Genomic DNA, 15,694 nt, shown 5'->3' with positions numbered 1-15,694 from the left:
GCTGTGCGTGCGAGGCGCACCCTCCAGCGGCCGCCGGGTCCCAGTCCCGGGCTCAGTCCGCGCCTCTGTCCTCGCTGGTGTCTCTGAATTTGTCTCTACAACCTGCGTGTCTGTGTCTTGGTGTCTCTGTGTGCGTCTCTCCCCGTCTCTCCCGGCGCCTCCTGGTGTTTATCTCCGCGTCTCAGCGTGTCCCTCCCTGCCCCTCCGCAGTCCTGCATTCCCCGCTCCTAGCCCGGTTGGGCTCGGGGAAGCGAGGCCGCGGCCGGGGGTGCGCAGCTGCGGAGTCCGCGCGGGGGCCTGCGGCAGCGCCAGCCGTCGGTCACCGGCGGGGACGGGGGCCTGCGGTTGTGGCTCCGGACCAGAAAGACAGGCAGCCCCACTCCCCACCATGGGAGCGGGACCAGGGGAGGGGGAGCGGGTAGAAGCAGAAAGAGAAGTAATTGTAATTAATGAATGTCATCATTAACCCTAATTATGGATGATTGTTACTCCTGCGGGAGTCACCGTGAATAAATTACTCCCCGCGAAGGCGGGCGGAGCCCAGACTCCTGGCGCTGAAAGTAGCGGTGGGGTGGGGGGGAGGCCGCCGCTCACACTCAGCACTCCCCCCACCTCTAATCCGTCTGCTCCCTTCCCAAGTTCTAGGTGCTGGCGACTGGCCCGCGAGAAGTTCTGTTTCTGCGGGAGTAACCTGAGCGGGTCTGGGGATGGGGCAGAAAGGGCTGTGCCAAGGGAGCGCCCTGCCCCCTCCCAGACTTCAGGCCAAGACCTCTTCCCTCCCCCTTTCCCCGGTATTTTGTTCCCATCCTGCTCCTGTTCTCCAGAGGCGAAAGGGGACAGTGAGGACCAGAAATGATGGGAGCCTGGGCTCTGGAGGCATGGCTCGCTCTCTGGGCTTCTTCCCACTGTCCCCCTTCCTCCTTCTTCCATCTTGACCATCCCGCAGGAGCTGAGGTTAATTCAAGGTCAAGGTCATCAAGGGAGTGATCGGGAGGAGGAGGCTGTAGGGTCAGGGTGGACTCTGGCAGAGGCACCCCAGGGAGCCCCCATCCTACACCAGGGGACCCAGCGGGTCTCCATGTTCAAGTCTTCACATGCACACCTGACCCTCTATTGCCCCCTTCTAAAAATGAGACTTTGGTCTGTCAGGCCACAGCTGTCTCCCCTTTAGAGAGCCGAGTCTCAGTCTCTCCTGGGAAAGGACTAAGATGTTTGGGTGGGAGGATATTGCTTGGAATATTTGTGACAACTTCTGTCAAGCAGAGGGTCTGGGAGCTGAACCTCACCTAAGTCCAATACCCCTGACCTCGGTTGCCCTCTAGTCACCCTGGGAAGACATACACAGTCCCCCTGCTTGCCTCCAGGGCACTGGGGGCCTTCCCAGGCCCTGCTCTGTTTCCCACACGGAGGCCTGTCCTCTCCAGCCCCCTCTGTGGGAGCTCTGCAAGGTGGGCAGGAGTGCGGGGTGGTGCTGCCTCAGTACTCCAGGAAGCCGCCTGCTCAGCTGTGTGGGGAGGGGCGGTCAAGGCCTGCAGATCGGCACCTCTCCGTCTTCCCAGGTCAGGACCCTCCAATGTTGTCACCTCTGAGTCTGAGCTTGGAGATCCAAGGACCAGGGGAGGGGAGGGGTTACACCTCTGATCGGGCCCCTCTGTGCCAGGCCAGCTGGAGCCCTGGCCCTCCGTCCCTCCCGTATACATCACAGTTGTGAAGGATTCTGCACTAACACAGACTGGGCTGTGGGTCACGTTGGGGGTATTCAGCAGGGCAGAGGTGGGCAGAGAGAGAACTCAGGACCCCTGCTAGCCTTCTTCCATCCCACACCTCAGCCTGGCCCAAAGAAGCTCCTGTCTCCAGACTGTGTGGGTGGAGGAGATGGAAGACAGTGCGGTTGGGTGCTGCCCACCCAGCTCAGTGTGAGGCAGGTACAACAGAGGGGGCCAGTGCCCATTAGGCAGTGATGCCAACATTCCAGCCGCATTCATCAGTGTTGTTGCTCCCTGGGAATCACTGGCCAGCCTCCTGCTTGCCCCCAGGCTGAATCAGCCCTGCACCCAAGCCACTCAACAACCCTCCTAGTGAGTCCTCCTCTCACTAGGGAGGAGTGACTCCCTACCCAACCACATAGGGCCTGCCCATCACCCTTTGTTGCCACCCCTGGGAGGACCACCCCATGCCATCTCTGCTCTGAGTCAGCTTGCACCACGTCCGCCACCACCCACTGCCAGATGCCTCATGCCCTTTCAGGAGATGCTGTGGGGAATTGAGGAAATAAGGGGCCGTCCAGAGTATGGGGAGGTGGGGAGGAAACAGGCAGGCCCGGCCTGTCTCTGGGAGGGGGTTCAGAAGAACAGACTCGGTGGTCCAGGCTCCAAGCTGGACAAACTCTGGGCGCATTGGGAGGGAAGAGTGACCAGGCAGGCCCACTTGCCAAGGTACATGTCAGCTTCTCCCCATGCCAGAGAATGGGTCCCAGGGAAGTGAGGGCACCAAAAATATAGTGGGGGGAAGAGGTGGGAAAAGGTCCTCTCCAGGAATGAGGAGGCCCAGGAGCAGGAATACCTGGCCTGGCTAAGCCAAAATGTGGTTTGGGTAGCCAAGCCAGACGTCTCTGGAGTGGGCAGGCATCAAGTCATTTGGCAGAGATGCCCCAACCCAGACCTGGAGCCACAGTCTGCCATTTGCCAGCCACCCCAGGTGGCATGTCATTCCTTCCCGCTTCTCCACCGCCCCCCCGCCCCCGGGATCTGGGGCTCACAGCCAAGCCAGGGAATCGGCCAGCAGAGTCGGGGCTGCCCTGGTACCCTGGAACATTCTGTTCCAGAGGCCTCTGGTACCCAGCAGAGGTGGCTCTTGGCACTGAGACCAGGGGGCACCAGGAAAGGATACAGCCTGAAGGGTAGGGAGACTTGGAACCTCCTCCAATGATGATTACTATGGAAACAAGGGCCTGGGGATGGGGGGAACATGATAGATGATGTCTTCAAATATTTGAAGGGCTGAAGTGTATGAGAGGGAGTAGCCCTTTCTGGAGCCAAGGGAGGAACAGGGCTGATAGGCGAAAATCCCTGGGAGGCAGGTTTCAGCTCTATATAGGGAAGCACTTTCCAGCGATTGGAGCTGCCCAAAGATGGAATGACCGTCCCAAGAGAATACTTGCTTCCCATCACAAGAGGTGACCAACTCTTGAGAGGGGACGTGGCCAGGGCATCTCAGGGTGATAAGTTGGGGTCTGCTCTAGGTGACCAGTCTTCCAGGTCCCTTCTCACCCTAAACTCTGATTGACCTGATGGACAAGCTCCTGGCACAGCTGAGAGGCGAGGGTGAGGGCCCAGGCAGGGCCCAGTGCAGCAGGATGCTCCTGGTGCTTTGGGCTCAGCAGCCGGAGCTGCTGGTTCAAGTCCTGGCTCTGCTGTTTACCAGCTGAGGACTCCTGGGTAGGTAATTGAACCCTTATGAGCCTCAGTTCCTCATCTGAAAAGTGGGACAGTAATTATCACTACCTCCAAGGGCAGCATCAGGATTAATGAGATGCTGCATATAAAGTGCTAGCTCAATTCCAGTGTTCTGACCACAACAGCCCCTCAGAGTTGTAAGTTTCTGGGGATATTTGGACCTAGAGCCTTGTATTGCTTAGAGAGTGTCTCGTCTTGGCCGGCGCAGTGGCTCATGCCTGTAATCCCAGCACTTTGGGAGGCCGAGGTGGGTGGATCACGAGGTCAGGAGTTCGAGACCAGCCTGGCCAATATGGTGAAACCCCATCTCTACTAATAAAAATACAAAAAATTAGCCGAGTATGGTGACAGGTGCCTGTAATCCCAGTTACTTGGGAGCCTGAGGCAGGAGAATCGCTTGAACCTGGGAAGTGAAGGTTACAGTGAGCCGAAACTGCGCCACTGCACTCCAGTGTAGGCAACAGAGCAAGACTCCATCTCAAAAAAATAAAAAAAAATAAAGAGAGTATCTAGTCTTCCCAGTCTGGCACAGTGGCTCACGCCTGTAATCCCAGCACTTTGGGAGGCCAAGGTGGGCAGATCACGTGAGGTCAAGAGTTTGAGACCAGCCTGGCCAACATGGTGAAACCCCATCTCTACTAAAAATAAAAAATTAGTTGGGTATGGCAGCACGCGCCTGTAGTCCCAACTACTGGGGAAGCTGAGGCAAGAGAATGGCTTGAACCCGGGAGGCGGAGTTTGCAGTGAGCGGAGATCATACCATTGCACTCCAGCCTGGGTGACAGAGTGAGACTCCATCCCAAAAAAAAAGAGTATCTAGTCTTCCCTCTTGGAGGTGGGGAAACTGAGGCTCAGAGAGAAGAAGTGAGGTGATTTTCCTTCAGGTAGCAGGTTTAGTTTTGCCCCCAGCCCCAGCACATCCTCCAGTGACCCGGTGTGCTCCGTGCCTGAGGTCCCTGGACAGAACAGTGGATGGTTCACCTGCCTCTAGGGGCCCATCTGAGCCCCCAGAGCCACACTCAGTCCTGGCTGGCCCAGACCCTGACCTGGGCTGGGTTTTGTGTTCTCATTAATTGTCTCTCCAGCCTTCCACCTCTGCTCCAAGGCCCAGGCATCTGGGGCCTGGAGCCTTGCTTCTCATAGATACACAAAGAAGCCCACAGTGCTATCCAGGAAGCTGGGTTTGGAAGGCATTGAGCACTTCAGTGTGCCAGACACCCCAGGGCTTTGGCCTCCCAGCTGGCACACCAGAGCCTGCCTCGTGCCCAAACATCCCCTCTGCTTCCCCCTCTGTCTTGCTGCCTGCTGGCCTCCCGGAGGCTGGAGGGGCCACCACTTCCATCCCCTTGGCAGGGTGGCCAGGCAGGCAGCCATGGCACACAGGCTGCCCAGCGTGCCAGCTGGGAACCCTGGCCAAGTCCCTCTGCCTGGAGCCAGGCTGCTGGCCCCTGTTTCTGTTTCTGGTAGAAAGGAGTGGGCAGGCGTAAGGCGGCCCTCAACGGGAAGGGAGACAGACGGCCAAGGCTCTGGGTCAAGAGGTTTCCAGACCTCTCTCTGGGAAGACTCAGTAGGGTGTGTTTGAGTGAGAGGTGGAGATAGCTCTGGCCTCACTGCAGAATCGACCCTGCCCTCCAGAACGTAGGGTCCATGGAGAGTCCAGCAGCTGCCTTATGTATTCACCAAAGGCCGCTGACTGAGCACCTACTATGTGCTGAGAGCCTGCGTGGGGATTTGAAGCCAGCAACTGTGCCCATCCTCAAGGGGCTCACAATCTCCTGGGGGAGTGAGAAAAATAACAAGCATCACCTGAGCGGAGGCTGTGGTGGACGTTGGGCCGGATGCAGCGGACACCAGCGGAGGGAGTGGGTCATGAGACAGAATTCCTGCAGAAGACAGTTTCCTGGAGGAGGAAGGGCCAGTGGAAGCACATTGGCAGGATAAAGAGGATATGGACTGAGTGAGGCAGAGAAGAGGACAAACATGTCAAAAACTCAGAGGCATAAAAGCATGGATGAGTTCGAGAATCCTCATTTCTGGGCTGTAAAGGCACAGGTTGGAAGGATAGGTTTGGCTAAGTTGCAAGGAGAGCCTCACGGCTGGGGCGAGAGCCTTGGACGCTGTCCTGAGGAGCCAGGAAGGCATCACCCCGCAACAGCTGTATGGAGGGCAGGTGGAAGCAGGGGGCGGGAGGGGAGGCTGTGGCCTTGAAGCAGGCTGGGGCATAAGGGCCTGAACTAAGGGCTGTGAGGTGATGAATCAATGGGAGGGGAGGGCTAGAGAGACGTTCTGGGGGGAGAATCAGTCCCAAGGATGAGGGTCTGGGACGACCACTCCTCACCCCCCACCAACCTGTTCGAGAACACAGGTGGATACTACGTTGCCCAGGCTGGTCTCCAACTCCTTGGCTCAAGTGATTCCCTCCGGCCTCAGCCTCCCAGAGTGCTGAGATTATAGGCAGGAGCCACCACACCACGCCTATTTTTTTTTTTTTTTAAACTTGAGTAAATGGTACACCCATGCAACAAAATATTTTGTAGCTATAAAAAAGAATGATGAATCTATTTATGTATGGGTATGGAATGATTTCCAAGATTTACTGTTTATGAAAAAAAACAAGGCACAGGAAATATAGTATACTACCATTTCTTCAAGGAAAAATGGAACTAAACCTCTTAAACTTGTTTCTATCCAATTTCACATAAAAGTCTATATTTCTTTTGAAAAATTAGAAAACCTGGCAACACTGGGCTGGCCTTATAGACAAGCCTCAATTGGCTTGAGGAGGTCTGCAGTTACTCCCTGGCCATCCAGTCTGCCACAGTCCCCACCACTCTTGATTGCCCGGCCAGAACCCCTTTCTCCGCGGAGGTCACCCACCGGGCTCTTGTGGCACCTGAGATTGCGAAGCATTGTCAGGACCTGGGGAGCCTCTCTCTTCCTGTTTCATTTCGCTCGGCCCTTAGCCCCCATGCTGCTGCTGCTGCTGGCGCCCCTACCTCCAGAGACACCCTGAGGGGAAGCCCACCGTGGCCAGCCCCCTCTAGGCTCCCACTCACAGCTCCCTCTTCTTCTTAGCTCCAGCGATTCAAGCGTTCCCTCTCCCTCAAGACCATCCTCCGAAGTAAGAGCGTGGAGAACTTCTTCCTTCGCTCGGGCTCTGAGCTCAAGTGCCCCACCGAGGTGCTGCTGACGCCCCCAACCCCACTGCCCCCTCCCTCCCCACCACCCACAGCCTCAGACAGGGGCCTGCCCACCCCATCCCCCTCCCCATGCCCAGTCTCACGCCCCCTGGCAGCGCTCAAACCAGTGAGGCTGCACAGCTTCCAGGAACATGTCTTCAAGCGAGCCAGCCCTTGTGAGCTGTGCCATCAGCTCATTGTCGGTAGGTGCCTGGGCACTGAGGCAGCCGAGGGGAGGGGACGGCGTGGGTGCTGGGGAGTGGGCCCATGTTGCTGCCCAATATATTATTGGGTTCTTGCTGTTCAGGGGCCCCAATACTAACTGTGCCTCTTTTATTTTTATTTTTATTTTATTTTTTTGAGACAGAGTATTGCTCTGTCTCCCAGGCTGGAGTGCAGTGACGCGATCTTGGTTCACTGCAACCTCCACCTCCCTGGTTCAAGGGATCCTCCTGCCTCAGCCTCTGGAGTAGCTGGGACTACAGGCACATACTACCATGCCCAGCTAATTTTAAATTTTATTTGTAGAGATAGGGTTGTGCCATGTTGCTCAGGCTGGTCAAACCCTGGGCTCGAGCAATCCATCCGCCTCAGCCTCCCAAAGTGCTGGGATTACAGGCCTGAGCCATTGCACCCACCCCTAACTGTGCCTCTTACCCCAGGCAGAGAAAGGAGCACCACCAGGCGTGGCGGTATACTCAGTGTCACTGCTGCATTTACTAATGACTCTGGCTTCCGTGCTCCCTCATACTCTAACTGTGTGAGGGGTAGGTGCTGAGCCTCAATGCTGGCACGAGAATGCCCAACCCTTGCTCTCCTCATGCCATAACGTGCCCCTCCTTTGCCCTTTGCCCATGGGGGTGTCCTCAATTGTTGAACCCAAATTTTTCCTAGGAAACTCCAAGCAGGGCTTGCGATGTAAGACGTGCAAAGTCAGCGTCCACCTCTGGTGCTCTGAGGAGATCTCTCACCAGCAATGCCCAGGGAAGACGGTGAGCGGGGACCCAAGCAGAGATGGCCAACTGAGTGCTGCCAGTACTGTCACATGGGGGAATGAGTCTCCCTCGGGGCTGCTCCTTCCTGTGGGGTGGGCCCTGGGCTTGGGAAGGACCAAGTTCTCCATGGGCCATGACCTCCTCAAACCCTCTGTGACCTCTCTTGCCATAGTCCACCTCCTTCCGCCGCAACTTCAGCTCCCCTCTCCTGGTACATGAGCCGCCACCAGCCTGTGCCACAAGCAAAGAGTCCCCACCCACTGGTGAGTGCCGCTGTCACTGCCCTGGCCGCTGTCCCTGCTCCCACTGTGGTGTGATGAGAAATCAACATCCCTGATCATCCTGGCCAACACGGTGAAACCCCATCTCTACTAAAAATACAAAAAATTAGCTGGGCGGGGTGGTGGGCATCTGTGGTCCCAGCTACTCGGGAGGCTGAGGCAGGAGAATTGCTTGAACCCAGGAGGTGGAGGTTGCAGTGAGCCAAGATTACACCACTGCACTCCAGCCTGGGCTACAGAGCGAGACTCCATCTTAAAAAAAAAAAAAAAGAAATAAACATTTCTGAGATGGGTACGTGAGTCACGTTGGCACAGACAGTTCTTGGCTCTCCTACCATTTCCCTTCTCTGGATGCTCCTGTCCTGAATTTGGGGTTCATTCATTCATTTAGTCATCATTCCTTCAACAAGCACTTCATTAAGCACGTACTAAATGCCAGGCACAGTGCTGGACTCTGAGACACAGTAGTGAAGAAGTTGGAATTTATTGTCTAGTAAAGGAGATAGGACTGAAACGGACAGTCATGCAAATCATCAATCAATCACCATCAGTATGAGTGCCTTAAGTGGGGAAGATAGAGAATAGAGCATAGAATGTGTGCTGACAGTTGGGTGTGGTGGCTCGTTCCTGTAATCCCAGCTACTTGGGAGGCTGAGGCAGGAGGATTGCTTGAGCCCAGGAGTTGCAGTCCAGCCTAGGCAACATGGTGAGACCCTGTCTCTAAATTAAGAGAAAAGAAAAAGCTCGCTGTCTTCATCTGCAAAATCAGGGAAGACTTCCCAGAAATGTGAAGGATGAGGCACAAGGGGTTCATCCATTTAGGATCTGGAAAGACTGGTGTGGGGTAGAAGGAAGCCTGAGAAAGGAAGGACAGGGAGTTAAAGAAAGGGCAAAGTGCAGAGCATGGTGGCTCACACCTGTAATCCCAGCACTTTGGGAGGCCGAGGTGGGTGGATCACAATGTCAGGAGTTTGAGACCAGCCTGACCAACATGGTGAAACCCCGTCTCTACTAAAAATACAAAAATTAGCTGGGCATGGTGGCATGCACCTGTAATCCCAGCTACTCAGGAGACTGAGGCAGGAGAATCACTTGAACTTGGGAGACAGAGGCTGCAGTGAGTGGAGATCGCGCCACTGCACTCCAGCCTGGGCGATAGAGTAACACTGTGTCTCAAAAAAAAAAAAAAAAAAAAAAAAGGAAAGAAAGAAAAAGAAAAAGAAAAAAAAAAAGAAAGGGCAAAGTGGCTGGGGCTGAGGGAGGACGATGGAGCGGGGCTGTAAAGAGACCATGGGTACAACTGGGCGCGGTGGCTCAGGCCTATAATCTCAGCACTTTGGGAGGCCAAGGCAGGCAGATCACTTGAGGTCAGGAGTTTGAGACCAGCCTGACCAACATGGTGAAACCCCGTCTCTACTAAAAATACAAAAATTAGCTGGGCATGGTGGCATGCACCTGTAATCCCAGCTACTCAGGAGACTGAGGCAGGAGAATCACTTGAACTTGGGAGACAGAGGCTGCAGTGAGTGGAGATCGCGCCACTGCACTCCAGCCTGGGCGATAGAGTAACACTGTGTCTCAAAAAAAAAAAAAAAAAAAAAAAGGAAAGAAAGAAAAAGAAAAAGAAAAAAAAAAAAGAAAGGGCAAAGTGGCTGGGGCTGAGGGAGGACGATGGAGCGGGGCTGTAAAGAGACCATGGGTACAACTGGGCGCGGTGGCTCAGGCCTATAATCTCAGCACTTTGGGAGGCCAAGGAGGATGGATCACTTGAGGTCAGGAGTTCAAGGCTAGCCTGGCAAACATGGTGAACCCCATCTCTACTAAAAATGCAAAAAAAAAATTAGCCGGGGGTGGTGGCAGGCCCCTGTAATCCCAGCCGAGGCAGGAGAATTGCTTGAACCTGGGAGGCGGAGGTTGCAGTGAGCCGAGATCGTCCCATTGCACTCCAGCCTGGGCAGCAGAGCGAGACTCCATCTCAAAAAAAATAAAAGAGACCATGGGTACGAGGCTTCGGGGTCCATTTTAGGGTAGTCTTTTGGATTTTCTTCTAAAGGCAATTTGTGTGTTTCTACAAAACTGTTCTGGCTGCTGTGTGGATTGGCAGGGCTGGAGTGGAAGCAGGGAGACCAGTTGAAAGGCCACAACAGTTGCCGAGAGAGTGTGGTAATGTAAATGAGACTGCTAGCAGTGGCGATGGAGACATGTGGACAGGTTGTAGGGATGCTGGGAGGGAGGACTAGGCAGTGGAGTGGCTGTAGGCAGTGAGGACAGCGAGGAGTCAAGGATGCTCCAGGTTTCTGCATGGGCACCATGGGAGGACCCGGAGCCATCTCTGGGAAGAGGAAGACCTGGGAGGGACAGGTGAGGGGGCAGCTGGGGAGCTCAGCCTGGGGCATGCTGAGCCGGGACTAGAGATGCAGGGCTTCAGGGCAGAGCCAGGCCTTGAGGGTGGATGTTCCACAGGGGCCAGTGGGAAGGTGGACCCTGTCTATGAGACCTTGCGCTATGGCACCTCCCTGGCACTGATGAACCGCTCCAGTTTCAGCAGCACCTCTGAGTCCCCGACAAGAAGCCTGGTATGGTGGGCAAAAAGGGGGGTCTTTTGTGAAGGGGTGTCTGAGCATGACAGTGGGCTTGGGGGCTGAGCCCTCTCCTCTCTCTGTCCCTAGAGTGAGCGGGATGAGCTGACCGAGGATGGGGAAGGCAGCATCCGCAGCTCTGAGGAGGGGCCTGGTGACAGTGGTGAGTGGCAGTGGGCACCAGGGGCAGGAATGGGGTACAATGGAGGGTGCTCCCTGCTGCCTCTCACCCTCTCCGTCTCCCGCCCCTAGCATCTCCAGTATTCACAGCCCCAGCAGAGAGTGAAGGGCCAGGACCAGAGGAGAAGAGTCCTGGACAGCAGGTGAGTCTGTACGGGCACCGGCCTGGAAGGCCAGGGTGGGAAGTGAGTATAATTTCTCCTTGTCATTGATTCATAGGAGGGCAAGAGCATGGTGCGTGGGGATTCACTGCTTCCTTACTTATCCTCAGGGATGGGCAATGCCAGGATGAAAGGGCATAGGGGGCAGGAGGAGTTACCCTCCCACCCCAGCCCACTGCCCATTGCACCCATTTCTGCTGTCCCAAAGGCAGGCAGCCTCAGGGTACAGCAGGCAGAAGGGGGCTCCCCTCTCCATGCCCAGCCCAGTGCCCTTTGGGGTGGGTGAGCATAGCATGTACAAGGGCCTCACTTCTCCCTGCCGTTGACCCAGGACTCACTGTGTCCTCTCGCAGCCCCCAGGGTAGCACACTCAGAGCGAGTGGAGAGTGGGGGGAGTGAGGGTGGTGCTTTCCGGTCACCGACCCTGAGATTCTCCTGCAGCCCCCCAAAGCCGCCCTGCGGAAGGATGTGGGGCCCATGTACTCCTATGTCGCACTCTACAAGTTTCTGCCCCAGGAGAACAATGATCTGGCTCTGCAGTAAGTCCCCTTTGTGACCTGGCCCCGCTGGGCAGCTCTGTGCTCCTAGACCTTGGAGCACAGTGTGAGGGGGGCTTTCAGGAACCTTCTCCTTGCATGCTTGAGGCTGCTGAGCCCAAACAGGAGCTGGAGCTGCCCAGGGTCTAAGAGTGACTCATGCTAATCTCGTGTCTCCTGCCCTCTGCCTGGGCTGCCCAGAGAGTGCCTGCTGTACCTGTAGTCACACAATGTCCTCTGAGGGCATCAATAATCCTCTCCCAGTGGGGCACGGTGGCTCACGCCTGTAATCCCAGCACTTTGGGAGGCTGAGGCTGGCAGATCACTTGAGGTCAGGAGATCAAGACCAGCCTGGCCAACATGGTAAAGCCCCATCTCTACTAAAAATACAAAAATTAGCCGGGCATGGTGGCAGGTGCCTGTAATCCAGTTACTCGGGAGACTGAGGCAGGAGAATGGCTTGAACCCGGGAGGCGGAGGTTGCAGTGAGCCAAGATCATGCCAGTGCACTCCAGCCTGGGCGACAGAGTGAGACTCTATCTTAAAAAAAAAAAAAAAAAAAAAAATCCTGTCTCCCAGCTGAGGACTGCAGGTCCCCAGGAGGTGCCCAGGGGCTGCTAGGACAGGGAGGGGCACGACTCCCTGCTCCAAATGAGACCCTAGCTCTGTCCTCCCCAGGCCTGGAGATCGGATCATGCTGGTGGATGACTCTAACGAGGACTGGTGGAAGGTGACTTGGCAGGGTGGGGAGTGGAGGGACCCTGGTAGGCACCCCAGCAGCCCCTACCCCCAATAGGCACTGCCCCCACCTTCTCTCCAGGCCCCAAAGACAACCTCTCCTCCAACCACTGGTCCCAGCCAAAACTAGGACCAACCCTTGGGACGTCCTCTCAGTTTTGACTCTCCTTGCTTCAGCCTTGTCCCTCTGCTCACCTCATGCCATTCCTGGCCCAGAAGGCACGTGGGTGGGGGCTGGAATACAGAGAGCCCCAGATCTGGAGGATGATGGCATTGGCGCTGAGTGGGAACCGGGTCTTGAGAAAGCAGTGGTGGGCAGCAGGGGTGGGGTGTGGTGCGGGTGCTCATTGCCAACCTCATCCCCAGGGCAAGATCGGCGACCGGGTTGGCTTCTTCCCAGCTAATTTTGTGCAGCGGGTGAGGCCAGGCGAGAATGTTTGGCGCTGCTGCCAACCCTTCTCCGGGAACAAGGAACAGGGTTACATGAGCCTCAAGGAGAACCAGGTGAGTGCCTGAGGCCCAGCCCAGGCCCTACGGCGGAGGGAAGGAGTGGGTGGGGGAGACAGGCTGTGGTGTGGGGGCAAATGTGCTCTAGGAGGAGGCTGATCCTGGCAGCTGGGGGGAAAGTGGGTTAGAAAGAAAGCGTTGCAGGGCCCTCCTGCCAGCCCCTGTTGGGGAATTTGGGCTGGTGACCAACAGAGACAGGAGACTGAACGACATAGGAGGGAGCTTGGGTTAGAGCAGGAGCACTGGATTCAGAGTCTAAAGCTCAGGTTTGAATGCTAGCTCTGGCTTTTTGTGTAATTTGAGGCAAGTCCTTTTCCCTCCACCCGCTCTGTGATGGGGGTGAGGCAGGGCAGTACTCTCCAAGGTCAGCCCTGAAGCACTGCTTGGCATCTGCTGATGTCCTGGTCTTGCTGCTGAGGCCTCTACACTTGTGGGATCTGGTCCCATCACTCCAGCAAAGGGCTCTATCCACATCTGACACTGGTCCCATCATCCCCCAGGGTGGGTCCCCTGGGGGCCATGGGCAGGACTCAGGGCCAGGGCTGCAGGCTATGCCAGGCCTCAGCTCCATGTCTCTTTGGCTCAGATCTGTGTGGGCGTGGGCAGAAGCAAGGATGCTGACGGCTTCATCCGCGTCAGCAGTGGCAAGAAGCGGGGCCTGGTGCCAGTCGACGCCCTGACCGAGATCTGAGAGGAGCCAAGGGAACCCAGATGCCACCCTCGCCCATGCCTGGACCTTGCTTCTGGCCAGGAAGGGGATCAGGCCCCCTTGTCCACTCCATACCCTTCCTCCCTCTTTCTCTCTCCTAAGTGCCACTTACTGTGGCTTAGGAGCCTTCTGTACTGAGGAAGATTTTATTTCTTGGGTGGGGTGCCCTGAGTGGGTTGATCCTCTGGGACTTGGCAGGGATGGGGTGGGGTGGGAGGGAATGAGGAAGCTACAGGTAGGTCCACCCAGCGCCCAGGCACCCCAGTCCACTTGCCGGGCTGAGTCCAGCCCTGAGGAAGGTTCCTGGGGAATTTCTTTGCTGCTTCTCCCAGCCTTCCCCTGCCAACACACCCTGCGCATGCCTGGCACACCCTCTCCCCACAGAGCCTCTGCTTGGGTCTATGTGTGTGTGACCGTGCATCTGCTCCTTTGCAAGTGGGGTCTTGGGAGCAGGCCTTTTTGTGTCCTCGGCCCTCCACCCTAGGTGGGGAGGGGACCCAGGGCCATAGGAAGGTCCTGAGTCTACCTCCTGGTCTCCACCTCTGTCATTCCGTCAATTCTCAGGAAAGTTTTGCAGGAATCGCTCCCATTACTTGAAACCTGGGCCGACAGAGGAGGGGAAGGCTGAGGTCCCTGGAAGGTGTGACAAATCAGAGACTGTCCCTTCAAGTAGAAAACCCAAGAGCTGGCCTGGTGTGGAGGCTCACGTCTGTAATCCGAACACTTTGGGAGGCTGAGGTGGGTGGATCACCTGAGGTCAGGAGTTCAAGACCAGTCTGGTCAACATGGTGAAACCCCGTCTCTACTAAAGGTACAAAAATTAGCCAGGCATGATGCGGATCTGCCTGTAATCCCAGCTACTCCAGAGGCTGAGGCAAGAGAGAATCACTTGAACCCAGGAGGCAGAGGTTTCAGTGAGCCGAGATTGCGCCATTGCCTTCCAGCCTGGGCAACAGAGCAAGACTCTGGCTCAAAAAAAAAAAAAAAAAAAAAAGAAAGAGAAAAAGAAAAGAAAACCCAAGAGCTACCTGGACACACGGAAACCCAACTGAGAACAAAACCCTGGCCCATGCTTGGTCAAAGCAAACCCATTTCACTGTCAGGACCCCTGGTCACACAGGAACCACCCGCCAGGGAAGCCTGTGACTGTCAGTTCCTGTCCCAGGCTTTGCCCGGCCGCCCCAGGAGTCCAACCCTCTGGGCTGACCTTTCTCCCACTTCTCTCCAGGCTCTGCAGGGGACAGGGCAGGTGCTGCAGGAGCCCCTTTGCTGGCTTTATCTGCTCCCTTGTTCTGGACACAGAGCCCTGGGAAAAAGACGGGTGGAAGACAGACAAGGAAGGTGGAATGTTCTATTTGGCCACCAGGAAATGGGGTGGGTGGGCATACACAGAGAGGACCCCTCTCTTAATACAGGCTGCTTTTCTCGGTGCCAACCTCCCTCCCCCAAGCTCAGATCCTCCTCTTATGCCCTTGATTGTGCCAGCCCATGCCACCCCCGTCCTGGGCACAGTTACACCCTCCCATGCAGTGGGAGAGACACAGACCCTCCTACCCAAAGGCCCCTGCCCCACTTCTCCCCCGCAAAGCGGGGTCTCAAGCCACACTGCCCTGTTTGCTGCCATGAGGCCCCCCCAGCAATATCCCAGGGGCGGGCCCAATGCCCACTGTACATGAGGCTGCATGATGGGTCTGGGGCCTTGCTGAGCCCCCAGACACCTAATTAAATGTTTCTTGTCCCAGCCCATCTTCTCTGTGTCTCTCACTGGGGCAGAGGAAGGAAAGGGGCAGGGAGGCGGGGAGTGGGGTCTGGGGATACTGAGAGGGACAAGGCTGAGGGTGGAAGGATTCCTCCATCTCTGAAAGGAGGGGTGCTGGGCAGGCGGCAACATAGCAGGGGTCCCAGGCCTCATCCCCTTCCTCCAGCAGCCCGAGGAGGGTGGGGTCTGGGGAGAGCCAAAAGGGGACCTGAGGAAAGTGGGAGGAGGTCTGGGGACGCTGGAGGGAAACGGCTTGGGTCTGCGGTCACTTTCCGCCTCCACCTGCACCTGAGTCGCGCGAGGGCGGACACACTCCTGCGCGCCAGGGCCGTCGAGACCGATCTTGCTCACCCAGAGGTGCCCTCCGAGGCCGGGCGTGCCAGGGGTCTGGGAGGGCTCAGTACCCACCCGAAGTCAGCCTCGCCCCCGCAGTCCCCCAAGCCGGAGACAGAAACGCTGGCGGCGGGGACAGTCGTGGCCCGTGGGGCCACGGGATGAGTCAGTCGCGCCTGTCATCGGAGCCCAGCACGGAGGGGCCGCACCCCTCCCGCTGCCGCGCCCGCCGCCCACCGCTCTGGCAGAGCTGCCTCCTTCCCCTCTGCCTGCCCAGCCGCG

General features: G+C 56.8%; 1 protein-coding gene across 1 annotated transcript in view; it reads left to right on the top strand.

The window, feature by feature from the left end:
* Window positions 1-15,066, top strand: part of STAC2 (SH3 and cysteine rich domain 2) — a 17,774-nt gene extending 2,708 nt beyond the window's left edge. Inside the window, exons 2-16 of the mRNA XM_011984738.1 lie at window positions 232-344; window positions 640-791; window positions 1,365-1,559; window positions 1,661-1,773; window positions 2,597-2,833; window positions 6,531-6,837; window positions 7,529-7,626; window positions 7,802-7,892; window positions 10,374-10,486; window positions 10,580-10,652; window positions 10,742-10,812; window positions 11,272-11,369; window positions 12,045-12,096; window positions 12,471-12,608; window positions 13,198-15,066. Of these exons, the coding sequence (XP_011840128.1) occupies window positions 232-344; window positions 640-791; window positions 1,365-1,559; window positions 1,661-1,773; window positions 2,597-2,833; window positions 6,531-6,837; window positions 7,529-7,626; window positions 7,802-7,892; window positions 10,374-10,486; window positions 10,580-10,652; window positions 10,742-10,812; window positions 11,272-11,369; window positions 12,045-12,096; window positions 12,471-12,608; window positions 13,198-13,302 (1,956 nt within the window). The 3' untranslated portion in view covers window positions 13,303-15,066. The remainder of the gene's footprint in view (window positions 1-231; window positions 345-639; window positions 792-1,364; window positions 1,560-1,660; window positions 1,774-2,596; window positions 2,834-6,530; window positions 6,838-7,528; window positions 7,627-7,801; window positions 7,893-10,373; window positions 10,487-10,579; window positions 10,653-10,741; window positions 10,813-11,271; window positions 11,370-12,044; window positions 12,097-12,470; window positions 12,609-13,197) is intronic.
* The last annotated feature ends 628 nt before the right edge of the window (window positions 15,067-15,694 follow it).

This window comes from Mandrillus leucophaeus, unplaced genomic scaffold, assembly GCF_000951045.1.
Source record: "Mandrillus leucophaeus isolate KB7577 unplaced genomic scaffold, Mleu.le_1.0 Scaffold272, whole genome shotgun sequence".
NCBI lineage: Eukaryota > Metazoa > Chordata > Mammalia > Primates > Cercopithecidae > Mandrillus > Mandrillus leucophaeus.
This window is presented reverse-complemented; position numbering and strand designations above follow the sequence as displayed.